Source organism: Dendrobates tinctorius, unplaced genomic scaffold (genome assembly GCF_039654945.1).
Source record: "Dendrobates tinctorius isolate UK_male_01 unplaced genomic scaffold, ASM3965494v1 ptg000005l, whole genome shotgun sequence".
Taxonomy (NCBI): domain Eukaryota; kingdom Metazoa; phylum Chordata; class Amphibia; order Anura; family Dendrobatidae; genus Dendrobates; species Dendrobates tinctorius.
In genome coordinates, this window is record NW_027361673.1 from 16714369 (window position 1) to 16736305 (window position 21937).

The 21937-nt window shown below is 44.8% G+C and overlaps 1 protein-coding gene across 4 annotated transcripts in view; it reads right to left on the reverse strand.

The window, feature by feature from the left end:
• SLC4A7 (solute carrier family 4 member 7) overlaps nt 1-21937 on the reverse strand; it is a 145536-nt gene that overhangs the window by 84347 nt on the left and 39252 nt on the right. For 3 of the 4 annotated variants that reach the window (XM_073568496.1, XM_073568471.1, XM_073568480.1), the window contains exon 2: nt 3259-3340. In XM_073568496.1, the coding sequence (XP_073424597.1) occupies nt 3259-3340 (82 nt within the window). Of the gene's footprint in view, nt 1-3258; nt 3341-21764; nt 21922-21937 lie in introns of those variants that run through there. The other variant, XM_073568488.1, reaches the window with a different exon arrangement.

Here is a 21937-nt window from a genome sequence, read left to right on the forward strand (position 1 = left end):
AGTCTGTCACCCCCTCTATACTCCCCGAAATGCAAACTATAGTAACTAGACAGTTATAGATTGGACTTGGGCCAAACAAAAATAATATGAGCAGTATACATATAATTGCAGTGATTACTTTTAAAATTCAGTTTCATTTCATACGCAAATGGGGGGGGGTGTACCTATAGCGTGACCTAAAGCTCGGCACCCCATTTCATCAATGTCTGTCAGTGGCCACCGCTTCCAGCAATGCTACACACCCAGAATTGTAGAGAGCGGCTTTAGAGAGGAGGAAAGGACCGATGATCAGTTACGAGCTCCTCCTGTCTCCAGTGCATCACAGTAGATCAATGTCAGCGCTGATACTGATCTAATCTATGATCTACTGCACACAGAAGGAACACATATCTGATCCTCTCCTCCCTGAAGACGTATCACACGGGATGGGGTTGGCTACACGGATCGCATCACACGGGATGAGGTTGGCTACACGGATCGCATCACACGGGATGAGGTTGGCTACACGGATCGCATCACACGGGATGAGGTTGGCTACACGGATCGCATCACACGGGATGAGGTTGGCTACACGGATCGCATCACACGGGATGAGGTTGGCTACACGGATCGCATCACACGGGATGAGGTTGGCTACACGGATCGCATCACACGGGATGAGGTTGGCTACACGGATCGCATCACACGGGATGAGGTTGGCTACACGGATCGCATCACACGGGATGAGGTTGGCTACACGGATCGCATCACACGGGATGAGGTTGGCTACACGGATCGCATCACACGGGATGAGGTTGGCTACACGGATCGCATCACACGGGATGAGGTTGGCTACACGGATCGCATCACACGGGATGAGGTTGGCTACACGGATCGCATCACACGGGATGAGGTTGGCTACACGGATCGCATCACACGGGATGAGGTTGGCTACACGGATCGCATCACACGGGATGAGGTTGGCTACACGGATCGCATCACACGGGATGAGGTTGGCTACACGGATCGCATCACACGGGATGAGGTTGGCTACACGGATCGCATCACACGGGATGAGGTTGGCTACACGGATCGCATCACACGGGATGAGGTTGGCTACACGGATCGCATCACACGGGATGAGGTTGGCTACACGGATCGCATCACACGGGATGAGGTTGGCTACACGGATCGCATCACACGGGATGAGGTTGGCTACACGGATCGCATCACACGGGATGAGGTTGGCTACACGGATCGCATCACACGGGATGAGGTTGGCTACACGGATCGCATCACACGGGATGAGGTTGGCTACACGGATCGCATCACACGGGATGAGGTTGGCTACACGGATCGCATCACACGGGATGAGGTTGGCTACACGGATCGCATCACACGGGATGAAGTTGGCTACACGGATCGCATCACACGGGATGAGGTTGGCTACACGGATCGCATCACACGGGATGAGGTTGGCTACACGGATCGCATCACACGGGATGAGGTTGGCTACACGGATCGCATCACACGGGATGAGGTTGGCTACACGGATCGCATCACACGGGATGAGGTTGGCTACACGGATCGCATCACACGGGATGAGGTTGGCTACACGGATCGCATCACACGGGATGAGGTTGGCTACACGGATCGCATCACACGGGATGAGGTTGGCTACACGGATCGCATCACACGGGATGAAGTTGGCTACACGGATCGCATCACACGGGATGAAGTTGGCTACACGGATCGCATCACACGGGATGAAGTTGGCTACACGGATCGCATCACACGGGATGAAGTTGGCTACACGGATCGCATCACACGGGATGAAGTTGGCTACACGGATCGCATCACACGGGATGAAGTTGGCTACACGGATCGCATCACACGGGATGAAGTTGGCTACACGGATCGCATCACACGGCATGGGGTTGGATGCACGGATCGCATCACACGGCATGGGGTTGGATGCACGGATCGCATCACACGGCATGGGATTAGATGTATGGCTCAGAAGACCGTATCACACATTAGATTAGATGCATGGCTTTGCTCAGTCAGTGTAACGCTGCTGTGCTCTGAACACCGACTCCCCTCAGTCAGTGTATCAGACCCAGGAGTAAAGCCTCCTTCAGACATCCTGCACACAGACATCTGAGTGAAGCATTACACTGACTGAGAAGAGTGGAGTCTGTTTTTAGAGCACCGCAGTGCGATAATTACGCTGCTGTGCTCTGAACTCTGCGGTGACCGTGCAGTGAGTGCAGGTTGGGCAGTCGGACATTATACTACTAATATCTGGCTACAGAGCTGTTCTCACGCCTGGAAGAAGTTACTGCTCCAACACTACTCTGGTCATTGAGGACATGTGGTCAAACACGGATCACTTTCTCCTTTGCCCAGGAGCTGCCATATTTGCAGTGTGTAAGTGACATGGCACATATACAGCAGTATGACAGCGTCAGCGATGTTTATTGACATAGTAAAAAAGCAAAAAGGGTAAAATTGAGAGTGGGTGGATAATATACTCCTCTACCGCTGCCTTCTCGGGGATCTAGCGCCGTTCTGCTCCTCTTCTCAGTGATGTCGCCGGTCTTTGGACTCTGTAGGACACACTGCGCTCTGCATAAGTCGGAAGCGACTTTTACAATGTAAACTACGGGGTGTCAGAACAAAGCTCTGTAGGCTTTCATTGTAAAAGACATCTGGTGCACGCATGGAGGAAGCCAAGAGTCTGAAGAGCGGTGAAGTCACTGAGATGTACGGCGCTGGATACCGGAGATATGTTCTTATTGTCTTATGAAAGAGCAATGAGAAAACGTATTATCCTATTACACAAGGACACATACGGATTATCACAGGAGCAGGAACTGCTTGTCTGATGTGGGGAAAATGAGGTTACTTCATAAAGTGAATGTAGGAAATTGCGTAAAGTTAAACTATGGTGTATAAAGAAAAAAATATATATACACCAAATACAAATGTAACAATAACTAGTCCATCACATGATTACACAGTAGATGTCTCATAGCAGATCTAAAGCTACCAATTACAGGGTCGGAGAAGATACAGAACACTTTCAAGGGTAAGGCATCAAGACAGGACAATTCATATTACAGTTGCTGGTAAACAGTTTTTTGTTTTTTTTAAAGGGGGGGGCTTGTGTTCTCTTACTGCTGTATTAGCCACACAGTTCGTACAAACGATTTTAAAGGATTAGATCCTGCTGAAATTGCACACAAAAAGGAACCAGCTGCACACGAGGACACTTACTTTCCAGTTCTTCCTTCTCGAAGTTTGTGTTGACAGAAGAGCTGGTTTTTCCCAAATCAACTACCGCTTCTTCATCGTGACCCTTAAGAAAAACAAGAAAGAACATTAAAAAAAAAAAAAAAAAGTATAATAAAATATATATGTCTGGGCTCGCAAGCAACAGTTTGTCCAAACACTGGAAACTTGTGAGGTCATTAAAACTGAAAGCAAACCGGAATAGAAAGATCGGCTTTACTTTACCAACTTGTGTAAATGTCATAAGTAGAGGGTTCTTGGTTTGAAACTCACTGAGTATATTAATGTTCTAAACTTCACTACCTGTGCTGGACCACGATTTCCAGACCAGACGCAAGTCCCTTGAACCAAAAACAGCCTTATTTATGCCTACAAGGCTTCTGAATTTCAGGTCAGAACATCCGCAGCCGGTCCGGAAACTGTTCCGTAAGTGGTCAGTGACCCCAGTCTAACCCTCTGGTCAGCACTAAAGTCACACTAGTGGTAGATGAAAAATTGCTTACAAAAGCGTTTCAGGTAAAGCCAATAACTAACCTTACCTATAAACCATTTGCACATTTTTGCACCAGTAAACCCCTTTAAAGAACTTTGTACTGGTAACTGCAAGTGGTTTCTATCCCCACAAGAAACTCATACATGGCTCTTACCCAAACTCTAAAGTCACCTCATCCCCCAATCAAACGCGCTATAAATTGTAGACCAGCTTCCACGAATGATCACCAGTGCTCCCCTCCATAGAAGCCTTGAGTAGCTAGCTCTCTCCATGGCCCTGTTTAAAAATCATGACATCAATGCCAAGCCACAGCAAAACCTGCATGTCTACATGAGAATTTCACCAACATTGACAATGCCTTTCAAAAGAAAACTTTAGGGAACTATGGACAGAGACCTGAGTAGTCTGGCTTCTCCCCTCCTCGCCCAAGTTGATTGCCCGATCTCTCCTCATGTACACATGAGGGGAACTCTGCAGCCAGGCTACGATTCATGCTGCCCAAATCTAATGACAGGTTCCCTTTAACATTAATCAAACTAACAATTCATGTTATAGAATATATTTATTTCTAATGAATTCATCCTGGATTCAATTACTCTGGTATCACTGCAGGCCGATTATGGCACTAGTGCCCACACAGACTGTACACCAGGACCAGAAGCTTTATTCTAGCTGATGATCTTGTTTTAGCCTTTACTTCCCCGTGTAATAGACATTTCACCAATAAACTGACCAGTTCAACTGGCTGAGATGGTGGGAACAAACTTGTCACTTCAGCTTACATTCACAGAAATGATGCCCAGAGCAAAGGACGGGCATAAGAGAATGATACATGGACACACAGGTACCGAATATTTCAGAAGTAGACAAACCTGTTCTACCACCTCATGGAAACACCATGCATTAGATCATAGTGTGGTCTCATCAGCTTTCACTTCCCCTAATTCCCAACTAGATGCTTCTATGGACACAAAGACCAAATATCAACCATCTTACATGGAGCGACAGCAATATGTGCAGCATATGGCTACAACCCAAACCACCATGTCTAGACTATCTTCATGACCTCCCGTAGCTGATGCTTCCTGCTAATGTGCGACAGACATGAATGCCGCAGGCTTTTTCCACAGAGGAGAGTTTCCCTCCCAGCCTCTAAAGTGGACAGTCACATAATTATACTAGTTGTTGTAGACAGCAAAGACATTGACTTGTAGCGTACCCAGTGTTGCATTTTGTGGCGAAACAAATGACTCTCTCACCAGAGGCTTCTATGACCCTACACAAACTCTCCATTTACTACAACTCATCCTAAAATAGAGGCATGACAGCCATCCAGCTTTGTGGCACATCCACACGCAACAGAGAAAACAAAAATCAGCTGCTGATTCTATTGTGGATCTGCCACAACATCAACACTTTACTTGCCGATTACGTTGGGGGAATATCCCAGATTATCCCCCTATGCACTGCAAAGGGTTTATAACCACACAAAGATTTCCAACTTGTTCCTCACCGGTCATGGATCATAAGACGTCTATAAATTGCTTGTAGAATGCAAGGCATTGTGGGAACTGTAGTTCTAGCACATTACAGAATAAATAGGGTGCACACTAGTATCGCAAATGCTGATGATTACTACACAGTCTCCTCGTGTTGGGTGCAGGGTGCACACTAGTATCGCAAATGCTGATGATTACTACACAGTCTCCTCGTGTTGGGTGCAGCACGGGGACATGATTTATTTTTAGGAGGTGGGGATGAATCCAAGGAAACTTTTTTTTAGCTCACATTCACTACAGCTTATTAAAAAAAAAAAAAAAAAAAAAACACACTCTATACAGACAATGTGGGAAGGAAGTATGTTCCCCAAATATGGCACCTCCCAGTGAAGTTACACAAATGCCTTTCATATCTGAGGCCAATTTGCAGGTCAGCATGAAAAAGCAAATATCACACATGCAGCACAGTACAAGTTCATCCTCAGGTGCAGTCACAGATGGTATTCTGGTTTGTTTAAAAAAAAAAAATTCCCAAAAATTGAGATTCTGTGCCATCACTACCTGCATGTATGAACATGCCATAGTGGGTAGACATTCATTAGGCTTAATCTCTATGTGGCAGAGAACTGTACAAGCCAAAATCAAGTAGGAATATAGTTGTAGATCCAATAAGATTTATGTAATTAAAAAAAAAAGGGAAGGTAGGGTGGAGGAGGGGGACAGGAAATCCATTCAGAGACAAGTCTTATGTAAGACACAAGCTTCTCCTAAAATATTAATACTTTTTACCCATTTACAAACTGTGTTTTCAAAAAATTAAAAAACGTAAAAAAAGGAAACGTTTTATTCACAAGCGCCATGTTCAGTTCCAAGCAGAACCCTGGGATCACATGGATGCGGCCTGTCTGGCAGGATAGGGTTACCGGCAGGAATGTCCTGGTAAATCTTCAGGGCACATTATATCGCGGTATAACTAAATGGAACGCAGGAGACGGTCCAGGAATAAACCGCTGGCAATCACAAAGTATCTCTCCACGTGGAGAAGGAGACCATTCATAACCGGTGCATGATGACATCCAAACGGCCCTCTAAGAGCCATAATAAAGCTACATAATTGCATCAGTCTCTGCTGGCAACACACAAGGTTAGAACCCGACGAAGACCGGGCACCAAGAGAGGAGGGTCTAATCACCAGCAAACGGGAGGCATTTCAGAGTGCACTTCATATTTCATTATCATGTGGAAGACCCCTTCAGAGAAATACAGTCATTACCAATCCAGGGGCGGAGGGTCGACAGCGATCAGACATTTATGGCATGGCCTGTGGTTAGGGGATTGGATTTGGGGACAACCCCTTGAGAATATGTATGTTCACATGATTTCTCATGTGGCCTAAAACTTTTTTTTTCTTCTCTGGCATTTTGTAAACCTGAAGAGTAAAGTCTTTAGCTTTTTCCTTTTTCAATGCTCAGCGATTTTCCTGCATTTTTTAAGTTTTTTTGTACTTGTGGGTTTTTTTTACTCCATTAAACAATGAACAAATTGCTAGCATTTTTTTTTAATGCAAAAAAAATGCCCAGGTGACTTTTTGGCATTCCCATTGACTTGTATTGTATAGTACAACACGTCTTTAGGGCAGAAGATGCATGAAAATTGGTCTTCTCACTTCTTTTAACCATTTTTAGATAGAATTAAATAAGTTCTTTTTTTGAGTGTTTGGCATTGAAAAGTGACCTTTGGTTTGTTCTAGCAAACCCTTGAGTGATCCGGTAGGTCACAAACTGCTGGAGACTGACTGGGGCAGTACCGATAAGACATGAAGATAGCGGAAGGTAAGAGCAGGTGCAGATGACCATAGATTCTCTCATCCAAGAGAATGAGGTCGATTATCTGTGAGAATTGGGTCACACTCTGATCAGTGTCATTTGCATGAAGACTAGATGGAGGAAAAAAAAAATCTCCATCTTCTTTATTCAGTCAGTCCATGGAAATCAGATTGCACTCAGATCAGATGACATCCGAGTGCAGTCTGAAGTTTTGAATGGACGCAGTGACTTGCATGGCCAAGTGCAAACCAAATATCAGATCAAACTCGGAGGCATGCAGCGATTTTTTCCTCGGACAGACCAACATTGGTCCGACTGCGATGTGATGTTTTGAGGGATTGCCCTTAGACCAAAAATAAGGTAGTTTTTTACCTGCCATTAGTTGAAGAGTAGGGGCAAGAAATTCACATTAGTAGCACTATTCTAGCACGGCAATATTTAAAAAAAAAACAAAAAAAAAAAACACAAAACAACAACCCTGGAGTGGTGCTTTAGACCATCACCAATTGTCTACATGCAAGCTGATTTAGTGGACGTTTAAAGGCCTCTGGCCTAAAGATGGGCAACATCTCACATTTCCCATGGATACAGAAACAGGAGAAGACAGGTTCTTCTAAGTAGGTTAGACAAAGCAGCCTTCAAATGTACAGGGTGGGCCATTTATATGGATACACCTAAATGAAATGGGATTGGTTGGTGATAACAACTTCCTGTTTGTGGCATATTAGTATATGGGAGGGGGGAACTTTTCAAGATGGGTGGTGACCATGGCGGCCATTTTGGATCATGTGACACATCAAACTTATTGAGAATTTCACAAGAAAAACAATGGTGTGCTTGGTTTTAAAGTAACTTTATTCTTTCACGAGTTATTTACAAGTTTATGACCACTTATAAAATGTGTTCAAAGTGCTGCCCATTGTGTTGGATTGTCAATGCAACCCTCTTCTCCCACTCTTGACACACTGATAGCAACACCGCAGAAGAAATGCTAGTCTAAGGCCTCTTTCACACATCAGGTTTTCGCCGTCAGGCGCGACCCGGCGCTTTTGACAGAAACCGGATCCGGCGAAATGCAATGCCGGATCCGGTTTCCCCCCCCATTGACTTGCATTTGCGCCGGATCGCGCCGGATGGCCATGCGTTTCATCCGGTTTTCGCCGGATCCGGCAATGTGTCGCGATCCGGCGTCTGGAAAAAACGGCTACTGTAACGTTTTTTGTCTCCGGCAAAAACCGGCGCTCAATTGCGGCGCTCATAGGCTTTCATTGTGTGAAAAAGCCGGACACGCCGGATCCGGCGTGTCCGGCTTTTTCACACAATGAAAGCCTATGAGCGCCGCAATTGAGCGCCGGTTTTTTGGTCTGAGCATGCTCAGTAGCTCTGCCCACAGGAGATATATAAAAGCAAGACAATGGGACCCTCAGCCACACCCAACATGCCACCCAAGCCAAGAACCAGGAGCAGGAGAAGGCAGCAGACATCTGCAGCAGCAGCACCATCAGCACCACCCCAAATGGAGCAGCAAATGGAACATGCTGAGGAGGGGAGTCCAGCAGCAGATGAGAGACGGTAATTATCAAATCCCCCATTCCTCCAAACTAGGGCCATGGAATATCAAGATATTCATTGGCCCTTTGTTTCTCTTTATTCAACAGCCGCCAAAGAGATGCAGCAGCAGCAGCAGCAATACCCACAGCCATGGAGTCTGGCCATCAAATCTTCTTCTGGGAGCCCTCCCTCGCATCGTCAGCGTTTGACGGTAAGTTTTTATTTCCAAAATCCATCATCTCTGTAATATATGTCTATTCATTGCCTTTTATTTCAAAACAGGAATCACAAGATGAAGAGGAGCTCCCAGAAGAAGGAAGGGGTGGACAGACACCTGGAGTGGGCTCACAATTGGTAAGTTTTTTGCATCAAACGCAGAAACACAACATCACACTACACACAACACATAGAAAACAATGTTCTGCAGACCACACACAGCAAACAAATGCCTACATCCAAAGACATAACATTTTTTGTTTTTTTCTCTAGTCTTCCCAATCTGGTGCTCGGCCAAGAGGTCCTCGCAGTGCCTCCCAGGGTCGTCGGCGACAGCAACGCGGCGGTCACCAGCGTGTAAGTATAAATATTTTTGCTTTGTTTTTTTGCACTTTTTATTTCATTTCTTTTGTGGAGGCTAATGTTATTTTTGTCTTTTTCTTTAACAGCCTTCACAGCGTGCTCCCGACTCTGACGGTGAGGATGGAGGACTCGATGTGGACCACCTCATCGATCTCGTCAGACAAAGGGAGCCGCTCTGGAATATGGCTGACAAGCCCCCACGCTGACCTTATCGTTACCCGACGACTCTGGGAGGAAATCTGTTCGCTCCTTGTGGGCCGCTGGGAGGACCTCGATGTTCGGGCCCAGATTAAAGAGCGTAAGTATATACAGTACCGGTTGCTTGATGTAAACCAGTGTTTCCCGAACTCCAGTCCTCGTGGTCCCCACGGATCATGTGTTCAGGATTTCTATTTACTATGGAAATCCTGAAAACATGACCCCTGGGGACCATGAGGACTGGAGTTTGTGAAACACTGATGTTGTATACTAACCACTCCTTTCTCGTTTCAGGGAACAGAATTGCGAATCGGTGGCGGTCTGTGAGGGATCGTTTCAAGAAGGAGTTCAATAAAGAGATGCGGGCCCCGAGTGGATCTGGAGGACGCAGGAGCAAGTACAAGTACGCACAAGCCCTGTCGTTCCTCCGGGAAACAATGCTCACCAGAAGGTAAATATTACACACCACATGTGAAAAAAAATGTTAGATGTAACTTTTTTTTTCAGCCAGGGCCATACCATGTCAGTATTTTAATTGTTTTTTTTTCTCTTTATTCCACAGCACGGTGAGCAGCACTCGGGAGCCTGCACGATTGGACCCTTCTGAGGCGATCCCTGAGGAGACCGGCACCGAGGGACACTTCGACCGCCCCGGTACATCTGCACCTTCCCAGCCTTCCCACACATTCGACCCATCTGTCCCATCCACCAGCACAGGAGCATCGTGGCCGCCTACATTACATGAAGCTGCTGGTGAGGAGATCGCTTTCCCTTTACCCCACCCTTCTGCCCCTGCCACCTCTAGTACACCTGCGGGTACTGGGCGGCAGCGGCAGAGGGGTCAGGAAAAGAGTTATGCGCAAGAGTTCTTGCATCTGAATGCATCTTTCCAGAACTGTCTAAAAGTCTTGTCAGAGCAAATCTCCGCAGGCTTTCAGCAGATCAACTCCAGCATTCTGGAGGTGAAGACACTTCTGCAAACCATGCATTCAGAAGCAAGATCTTCGCCAAACCACACCTTTTTCAGGTCTGTTGTGGAGCGCATGGCAACACTATCTCCTACCCAGCAGATGCATGTAATGCATTCGTGCCACGGTGCTCTACAGCAGGTTACCTCCCAACCTCCACCTCCCACCACTGTAGTTCCTCCACCTGCACCCCCTCCAGCCACTTTCCATCCTCCCCCTCCTATTACATCTGCACCCCCTCCAGCCACTTTCCATCCTCCCCCTCCTATTACATCTGCACCCCCTCCAGCCACTTTCCATCCTCCCCCTCCTATTACATACCAGCAACCTCACCAGTACCAGCAACCTCCCCAGTACCAGACATCTCCCCACTTCCAGCAACCTGCCCCGTACCAAACTCCTTCCCCATACTACTTTCCATCAACATCATCTGCTCCTACAGTCCCTGCCCAACCCTCCACTCCACCGCCCACCACCTCTTCTGCCTCCCACATGTCCACCCATTCTGTAGTTTTTTCCACACCTTTACCTCTAACTGTTCCTTCCCCACCACGATCCCAGTCCTCTCTCCACACACCCAGTGTCGAAGTGTCCCGCAGCCCCTCCAGCAGTATTTCCACCCCACACTACACAGATTTGTAATGTGTGTTTTTTAATAAAAATGCCCATTGAGTTTAAAACCTTTATTAAAAAAGTTTTTTGCACTTTAAAAACATTTTACAAAAAAAAAAAATTTTTAAATAAAAGTTAAATTATCGTTTCACAATGGTTGTCTGTCTTTTCTTTCTGCGGCGAACTGTTTAAAAAAAAGGTTAAATACAGGGTATTTCAAAGGTAAAAAGGTATTCAAAACCAGATATATAACTGTGGGTAAATTTTAGCTTTTTGCCACAGTTGTGTTCCTGGTTGTGTTTGAAGCAAAGTATTTCACCTAAAAAGTTGTGTTTATTGTTGGTGATTTCCTAACAATGTACACAACTTTTGTTAAAAGGTGAAATACTTTGCATAAAACACAACCAGGTACACACCTGTGGCCTAAAGCTAAAAATAGTAGACCATGACAAGATTGCCAACCAAAGTTGGCTAAGGTATATACTGTTGGTCCAGAAGATACACAAGTTTGGTTAGGGCACAAATCTTTCACACTCTGTCATCCTGCCAGTGTACTCTGCCTTGAGGGGCAATTTTAAAAACCGGATCCGGCGTAATCCGTCGAAAAACGGATGAACCGGATGAGACGGATCCGGTTTTGTCTGTCAAGAACAAGACGGATGCGGCAGAAAACCGGATCCAGCACTTCAGGTTTTACAAAACATTTGCCGGATCCGGCATTCCGGCACGACGCCGGATCGAGCCTGACGCCGAAAACCTGATGTGTGAAAGTAGCCTAAGGGGGTGAGATTCCTTGTAGGAATGCTCGGACCTGACACCCATAATGTGGTGGTGCACCATCTTGCTGGAAAAACTCAGGGAACGTGCCATCTTCAGTGCATAAAGAGGGAAACACATCATCATGTAGCAATTTCAGATATCCAGTGGCATTGAGGTTTCCATTGGTGAAGAATGGCGCCACTATCTTTGCACCCCATATACCACACCATACCATCAATTATGGGTGCCAGGTCCAAGCATTCCTACATGAACAGTTTCCTGGAAAGCGGATTGGTCGTCGTGGGCCAGTTGAATGGCCACCAAGGTCTCCCGATCTGACCTCTTTAGACTTTTAGCTTTGGAGTCATCTGAATGTAATTGTCTATGCTGTGAAGAGATGAGATGTGCAGTATCTGAAACAGACACTGGAAGCCTATGCTAGCATTTCGTCTGTGGTGTTGCTATCAGTGAGTCACGGATTGTAAATGCAACCCTCTTCTCCCATTCAACACAATGGGCAGCACTTTGAACAGCACTTTGAACACATTTTACAAGTGGTCATAAAATTGTAAATAACTCATGAAAGAATAAAGTTACGTTAAAACCAGTCACACCATTATTTTTCTTGTGAAATTCTCAATAAGTTTGATGCGTCACATTACCCTCTTCCCTTTGAAAAAAAAAAATAAAGTTGGATCCAAAATGGCCAACTTCAAAATGGTCGCCACCCATCGTGAAGAGTCTCCCCCCTCCCATACTAATGTGACACAAACAGGAAGTTGATATCATCAACCATCCCCACTTTATTTAGGTGTATCCATATAAATGGCCTACCCTGTACAGCAGATGTGTCTCAAAGTAAGCAAGAGAGAAATTATTGTCTTTTGGTCATATGGTTATCTTTTATGGTGCAGGTGGGAAGTGGTTATAGGGCTTGTCCGGCCTTCATTTAAAAAAAAAAAAAAAAAAAAAAAAAAAAAAAAAACACAAACACACACACACACACTTTACCTTGGGCAAGATTAGTTTAAAAACACCAAACTGAAACATAGTTTCTTGCTGTCAGCCCCTGTGATTTCAGCGTAACCTGCACAGACTTTTGGTCCGTGCCAGGAGTCATGGCCTCACGGCACTTCTGCAATTTCCCGCAGTGGTCAGGTGACTTAAAGGGAATCTGTCACCCCATTTTTCGACTATGAGCTGCCGGCACCGCCATCAGGAGCTTATCTGCAGTATTCTCTAATGCTGTAGATAAGCCCCCGATGTAACCTGAAAGATAAGAAAAATTAGTTATATTATACTCACCGGGAGGGGGGCGGCGGCCGGTCTTGGTCCGATGGGTGTTGCAGTCCAGCGCCTCCCATCTAACGGTGATGTCCTCTTCTTTGCTTCCCGCCGTGGCTCCTGCGCAGGTGCACTGCAGTGCCCTGTTGAGGGCAGAGCAGAATCCTGCAGTGCACAAGCGCCAGGAGAGGTCCAGCACCCGCGCACTGCAGTATTTTGCTCTGCCCTCAACAGGGCAGAGCAGTGTACCTGCACAGGAGCCACGACAGGCAGCAAAGAGGATGTCATCGCTAGAAGATGGGAGGCGCCGAACCGGACCGCGACACCCATCGGGCCAAGACCGGACCCCGACCGCCCCTGGTGAGTATACTCTAACTCATTTTTCTTATCTTTCAGGTTACATCAGGGGGCTTATCTACAGCATTACAGAATGCTGTAGATAAGCCCCTGATGGCGGTGCTGGCAGCTGATACTCGAAAAATGGGGTGACAGATTCACTTTAAAAAAATGGTACGTCCAATGACGCTATGTTTTAGTCACCTGACCCCAAGGACTAGCAGGCCGAAGTGTGTGTGCAAAGCATGTATTCACGGTCAGCAATCTAGTGGTTCAGAAGAGGATATCAGGAGAATGGGGCATTTTAGTTCCAGCTAACCAAGGGAGTAGTTACTTAGGGTAAGTGCACACGTTGCAGAAAATTTCTGCACAAAAACCTGAATCCCTTCCCAGAAACCGCGGTTTTGATGCGTTTTTTACCGCAGCGGTTTCTAAAAGCATGGGAGAAGCCTAAACCGCGGAAAAAAACGCAAAATTAAACTGCATGCTGCGGTTTTTACCGCGATGCGGTTTTTTCGCGGTAAAAAACGCATCAATGTGCACAGAATGTGCAAAATGCATAGGAATGAATGGGAAGCTTATTTTTAGCGGTTTTATAGTGAAAACCGCTGTAAAAACCGCTAAAAAAAACGCTGTGTGTGAACACAGCCTTAATGTTACAATACTGGCATGTACGGTATATGTTAATTTTTAAATTATGAGAATGCCCCTCAAAAAGGGATCAATGGACTACAATGATTTATAACTAATAATATCAATGATCTGGTGGATCACTTATTGATCGTTTTGTCAGTAGTAGTTTCGGAGCTTTGTTGGGACAGGTAGAATTACATGACGTACGGTGAGACCTCATGGTGTGTAGAAGAGGAGAAACATAAGCAGCGCTTTCATGCAGAAGCTTTACACCTACAGCCGTGTATGAGCCAAGATCCAGGAGTCTAATCCTTACAAGTAAGACACAAGGCCGCCTATGCAAGAAATGTAACTATGATCATTTCACTGACCGAATACAAATAGTAAACTTGACTTTTCGACATCTGTGTTTACTTTTCCTATCTGGTGAGCACGCCCCTGACAGAGGTCACCGTTTAGGGGAAGGAATTCTTCTCTCGTGGCACAGGTGATTGACACTGATAAAATATATACACAGATAGTAGAAAGCGGTATATAGGAAAAAAAAAAAAAAAAAGCTCACCACATTCGTAGTTACAGTATAAACTTCCCAGGTGCACGGGGACTTGTAAAAGACCAAATCATGATAAATTTTTAAAAAATCCAGCATCACCAGTTACATGTGAAAAAGGTTTTGGGATTATTTCATATATGCAATAAGGTCAGAGACCATGTTCACACTTGCATTTCAAAAAACACCTTGTTTTGAAAACAAAATGCTTGTTCAAACCCTATTCATCCAGAAAAAGAATGGCTTAAAAATGTGTGGCTTTTTGGAATGCAAGTGAACATGCTATTTTCTTATTTTATTTTTTTTTTAAGAGGTTTGCCGTCAACCAAGTTCAACCTATACATGTCCCTCATTGACAGAATCGTGAATAACTCTTTTATAGAGAGTAGCGAATATTTCGATATTCAGTTCCGATTACCATCGCTGTATTTGCAATATTCGCCGAACGCCATTGGAGTCAACGGGAGTTTGGAAATGATCGTCAAACATACATTCGAGACAAATATGGTAACTTCGGATTCGGCAATAGTTTTCCGAACATAGTCACTCATCTCTACTCATTTACAGCGATGGTACAGCCATGAGGATGAACCGGACCACCAGGGCCATATTGACCGCTCATGCTGCACAAAACAATGCAAGTGAATTTACCTGCAAGTCCAGGTATTACATGTTTAGCACCAGTTGTTCAAGTGCTTCCAGGAGCCATAAACATGGACAAAGGCTAGTCCTATATTCTAAGTGTGCAATGTAGGATGACTTTCCTAAAAGGTTTATAGGTGGTAATTATGCAAACTGTCTCTTCAGAGAGGAAGAGGACTAGAACTCTAGTGCCACCTATTGGAAGCAGCAATCCTAAAAGTCAATGTCGACCCTTTAACGAGCCTTGTCACATGACTTAGGATAATAGTCAAGCCAGAATCTCAATTTGCAGACACTGTGTTTCGGGGTACTGCCCCTCGTCAGTGCAAAGTGTGAGATCTGGTTTGGCTGTGAGAGAGGCGTCTGTCCGATAACCAAGAAGTATCATTTCTCCTTGCGGAGAATGACATATAGGTGGCACTAGAGTTCTAGTCCTCTTCCTCTCTGAAGAAACAATTTGCATAATTAGTATATTTCCCATAGGAGCATTGCAACTTTAAGTCGCCTCATCTTGACATGGTGTCATTCTCCGCAAGGAGAAACGATACTTCTTAGTTTATAGGTGGCACATTTAAACTTTTTTTGCACATAATAAAACATCCAGAATATAACAGGTCTCAGAAGAATCCCATACCATGCACACACACACACACACACACACACACACACACACACACACAAAGGCCTACACTCAGGCTGCAAATTCCCAAACCCAATCCCTTTAGATACCCAAAATGCACAACCCTAGGCCCCTTACTTTTGCAAGGCACTGTATTATTTGGCCCCCTGGAACTTTTCAACCTTTTCCCACATATCATGCTTCAAACAAAGATACCAAAAGTAAATTTTTGGTGACGAATCAGCAACAAGTGGGACACAATTGTGAAGGTGAATGAAATTTATTGGTTATTTTAAATTTTTGTGGAAATGCAAAAACTAAAAAGTGGAGCGTGCAATATTATTCGGCCTCTTTACTTTCAGTGCAGCAACCTCACTCCAGAAGTTCATTGTGGATCTCTGGATGATCCAATGTTGTCCTAAATGACTAATGCTAAATTTAATCCACTTGTGTGTAATCAAGTCTCCGTATAAATGCACCTGCTCTGTGATAGTCTCAGGGTTCTGTTTGAAGCATAGAGAGCATCATGAAGACCAAGGAACACAACATGCAGGTCCGTGATACTGTTTTGGACAAGTTTAAAACCGGATTTGGACACAAAATGATTTCCAAAACTTTAAACATCCCAAGGAGCACTGTGCAAGCGTTCATATTGAAATGGAAGGAGTATCATACCACTGCAAATCTACCAAGACCCGGCAGTCCCTCTAAACTTTCATCTCAAACAAGGAGAAGACTGATCAGAGATGCAGCCAAGAGGCCCGTGATCACTCTGGATGAACTGCAGAGATCTACAGCTGAGGTGGGACAGTCGTACACTGCACAAATCTGGCCTTTCTGGAAGAGTGGCAAGAAGAAAGCCATAAAAAGTGTTGCTTAAAGCTTGCAACAAGCCACCTGGGAGACACACCAAACATGTGGAAGAAGGTGCTCTGGTCAGATGAAACCAAAAATCGAACTTTTTGGCAACAATGCCAAACGATATGTTTGGCGTAAAGGCAACACAGCTCATCACCCTGAACACACCATCCCCACTGTCAAACATGGTGGTGGCAGCATCATGGTTTGGACCTGCTTTTCTTCAGCAGGGACAGGGAAGATGGTTAAAATTGATGGGAAGATGGATGGGGCCAAATACACGACCATTCTTCAAGAAAACCTGTTGGAGTTTGCAAAAGAACTGAGACTGGGACGGAGATTTGTCTTCCAACAAGACAATGATCCCAAACAAAGCAAAATCTACAATGGAATGGTTCACAAATAGGCGTATCCAGGTGTTAGAATGGCCAAGTCAAAGTCCAGACCCGAATCCAATCAAGAATCTGTGGAAAGAGCTGAAAACTGCTGTTCACAAACGATCTCCATCAAACCTCACTGAGCTCAAGCTGTTTGCCAAGGAAGAATGGGCAAGAATTTCAGTCTTTCGATGTACAAAACTGATAGAGACATACCCCAAGCGACTTGCAGCTGTAATCACAGCAAAAAGGTGGCGCAACAAAGTATTAAGTAATAATAATATTGAACGGCCCTCTTTTCAATGTTTGAATTTCCACAAAAATTACCAATAAATTTCATTCAACTTCACAATTGTGTCCCACATGTTGTTGATTCTTCACTAAAAATTTACATTTGGTATCTTTATGTTTCAAGCATGATACGTAGGAAAAGGTTGAAAAGTTCCAGGGGGCCGAATACTTTCGCAAGGCACTGTAAATTTGACCCCCAAAAATGTTCACATTACAGTCAAAACTCCTAAACGAATTATTAGACAAGTCAGTATTTTGGGCAAATCATAATTTTTATGCAGATTTTCCAATTCAAAGTGGTACAAACTTAAAAGGTGGCAGGGGTTGGGGGGTGTTAAGGAGGCTTTACACATAGCGATATCGCTAGCAATATCGCAAAAGCAACACCGATTTTGTGACGCAGCAGCGATATTGCTAGCGATATCGCTACATGTGATACTTACCTCCGACCGGCTCCCCCGCTGGATATCGCTGATCGCGCAAGATCGGACTGGTCCATTTCTCGTCGTCTGCTTCCTGCTGGCGCCGATGAGTGAGCCATGGACGCAGGCGGAAGACGGACTCCCTCGCCGCGTCTGAAAGGTAAGTGCGACCGCCGCTGCATCGCTTGGGAGAGCTGCCTGTTTGGCAGCTTATTAGCGACCATTTAACGATGCACCAGCGATCCTTACCGGGTCGTACCGTGGTCGGGATCGCTGGTGCATCGCTAAATATAAAGGGGCCTTTGTTTCCTTAGGCCCAAAAGCCTTTATCAAGATGTGCAGAATTGTTAGGCACAGCTTGTGTTCCTCAGGCACAATGGGCCATAAAAAAAAAAAAAAAAAAAAAAAAAAAAATTTAACCGGCTTAACGTTAAGCGGATTCTGAAAAGTAAAAAATTACTACAAGTCTTTGAGAGGGATGCAGAACTCTTGAATGTGCTGAGATATTGGGGCAAGATCAAAGAACCATCAAAAGTTTTGTTGCAAGAAGTCAACAGTTGTAAAAAACGTATTGAGAAAAAAGAAGATCCACATTAACTGCCAAAAATTTCAGACAAATAAAATGTGAAGCGACCAGGAAGTCATTATCCTAAAGTGCTGTCATATTCCAGAACTGCAATCTTCCTGGAGTGCCCAAGAGTACAAGGTGTTCAGTGCCTAAAGACATGGCCAAGGTAAAGAAGGTGGAGACCCAAACAATGAACAAGACATAGAAGAAGTGGAAACGTCAAGACTGGGCTAAAAAATAGCTAAAGACAGGAGTCACTCATATCATCAGTCCATAAGGCCGGTTTCATACGTCCTGATATTTCCGGTACCGGAGATAATCGTGTTTGTGTTAGTTTGTCACATTCGTGTGGCATCTGTGTGCACCATCCGTGTGTGATCCATATGCTGTCCGTGTTTTGAAACAGTTTGATTCAATGTTAACCCTATGACTTTTAAAATGCACATGGATGGCACACGGACTCCATCCGTGTGCGATACGTGTTTACACGGACCCATTGACTTGTATGGGTCCGTGTGATCCGTGCTGTCGCTCAAAATCGGACATGTCAGCATGTTTTGCACAAGGACCCACGGTCTGTAAAAACACGTACATAGACCCATTCATTTGAATGAGTCTATGTGCATCAATGTCTCCAGTACGTAAGAAAACTCTCACCATACGTACCGGACACACTGACTTGTGAAACCAGCCTAAAACCTAGGAAGAACCTGTCGGACCAGATACATGGGCACGTGGCTAAATTAATAATGAGCAGAGCCAACAAAAAGAGCAAAGTGCATAAAAAGTGATCCGCACCACTGCAGCCACCAGGTACCTGTTCAGACCAAGAGTCCCGCACAAGCAAATTGATGCTATTTGTCTCGAACAGGGAGAGGACGGCTTAAAAAAAAAATATATATATTTTATGTAAACCCCCAGATGCCAAAATTAACTTCAACCCCACAGATTATCATTCGCACAACAATCTTGTGCACCTGTCAGGGTAGGAAGCCATCCAGAAATTCCAGGATGGTGCATAAAAACAGAGCACTTTTTTGCCATGTTCGCAAGAAGATGAAAATTTAAGCCGTCCATGATTTTTTTTTTTTTTTTTTTAAAGATTAAGAAACTAATAACTTTTGAAAGCAACGGTCTTCATTTTACAGTTTTCATTGAATGTAGTTCAAGTCTCATCAGAACCATGGGCTTCAGAAATATACTGTATCACGTATAAGCATAGTGACTTGTTATGGTTTTCTAATGTATCCGTAGAAAATATTGTTTGTCTGATTTTTTAATAAACTTCAGAAAAAAGTAATAAAGTCAAGTTGGCAATCCTGGCACCTCTGTGATTTGGGTCTTGGGTACTGTAGTATGGCCTCATTCTGCCCCTACAAGCAGAGCCGTGGAGTCGGAGTCATAGAAATCGAGGAGTCGAAGGTTTGGCTTACCGACTCCACAGCCCTACCGGTATAATAATAAGGCCAGCACCCCCATGCACTTCCTTTACCATTATGGAAGCCATCACTTTGACAGCAACACGTGTGGGATTCTTTTAACCAAATTATTTGCCTATAATACCGTAGTTTGACTTGCCAAGTCTTCTATGCTCACTCACATAGTAGAAAATGTTTTTTTGGCATGTCTTTCTGTAGTTTAGCATTTATGGGCATTGTTTTCATAGGATACTTTGTGGCACCTCATATGGTGTTTTTGCACTTTCCCTCTATTTCTTAGTATTTTATAGTAGATGTTGATGTTATGGCGAGTTATGCTATTATGTAGAAACCTACTAGGTAGGGGATCGTTAGAAGGTTATTTTTACAGACCTTACGCTAATTTTTCTGTGTTGCAGTGCATTAAGGGTGAGTGCACAAAGTGAGGATTCACCTGCAGATTTTTCAGAGCGGATTTGCAGGTAAAACCGTAGGTAAAGAGACCTGCGGTTTTCCTGCAGATTTGCCAGAGGTTATCCCCTGCGGTTTGACACTTAGACAATGGAACAGGTGTCAAACCGCTGTGGAATCCGCAGAAAGAAGTGACATGCTGCGGATTTAAAACCGTGGAAAAATCGGCAGCATATGTACTGCAGTTTTGAAATCCCATTGGCTAACATGGTACTGTACATTGCTTGCGGATCTGCTGCAGATCCGCAGGGCTAAATCCGCAGAAGAATCCGCAGCGTGTGCACATACCCGAATAGTGTTAAAAAGGAAAGCAAACGGTGCATTCTGTTGTGGTACCAAGAAAAAAAAAAAAAAAAAAAAAAAGGGGGGCGGTACAAATATAGGGCTCACCTCCAGCGGCTGTAATAGCAGATGCTTTTCGTCTGTTTGTATGTCCAATCACCTTTTGGGTGCAGCTTTAAATATCTTTCCCTGCTGGCATTTCCTGCTGGTGATTGACTCCAACAAAGCCTTTCACTTTGCTGTAGTTTGTGTTGGTTGGAGTTGTTGCGTGCGATTCCTTTTCTCCTTAGGATCGCTAGAGTAGCAATTCCCTAAAAGCTGCCAAGTCCAGTGGGAGCGTCATAGCATTAGTTTTAGGGTGCCAACCTCTGTGGTTCGGCAGGGACAGACCAGGGTCAGAGGAGGGCTTTTTCCTAGCCTGACCAGGGACCTGTTAGGTTCAGGCATTTGTCCCCCTGGTTTGTACGCTACTCGTGTGACTGTGCTTTAGCAGCCATAACCGCTGGATTAGGTACATGAAGAGAGACTGTCTTTACCAGGTGAATGACAGCTGATAATTTAGGAGGGAGGTGTGTACAGTGACGTGCCCTTTGTACTTCCATGGATTATGACGCACATGCCAAAAACATTTTTTTTTTTTTTTTTAACACGCATGCAGGACTGGAGGGAGCAGTGCTCTGGAATCTCTCTAAGCACCACAATATTGTATTGGTCATAGTATATTAAAAAAAAAAAAAAAAAAAAAAAAGGAAGAGCATCTAATGGGGGCGTTTGGAGGCATACAGTGCCCAGAAAGAAAGGCATGGAGCTGTAAACTGATTACCTTCAGGCATGAAATCAGCTTATCCTAAACCTAAAGCGGATCAGTGTCATTGTGCGGCACATTTAGATGACGGTGACAGTTTCTTACTGCGTCCTGTGCTTCTTATCGACATTTCAAGCCTCATTGTAAGAGACAGAAATGACAACAGGATTCCTAATGTATCATTTCTTGTGTCCCTTTGTAGAAATTGCCATTCGGAATAGTGTTACCTCCGTTACTACCAAGATTCCCATTCAACCAGAACACAACAGACAGTATCTAAAGACCACAATCCACTCCAGGTATTTCATTAAGCGCAGTAGAAACACACAAGAAGCAGCAACGTGGAACAGAAAAAGATGTGACAGCGATTCCGTAGCAAGACCATAAAGTAACGAGTGCGCCAGCACACGACAGCCTGTCCCCTTACTATATAAAGCCTGTCAGACTTACAGCTATCATGTCCTTACGGGCACGGCGTCGCTCCATGCTGCCTTCCTAATTGTGGAGCATGTCCTTGACTTGAATCTGTGTAATGCAATCCAGCCAGAGCAGATCTGTGCAGCAGAGTACGTGACGGCTTTATAATGGTGCTGTCACACACTCTCCAGCTCCGGGCCAATCCG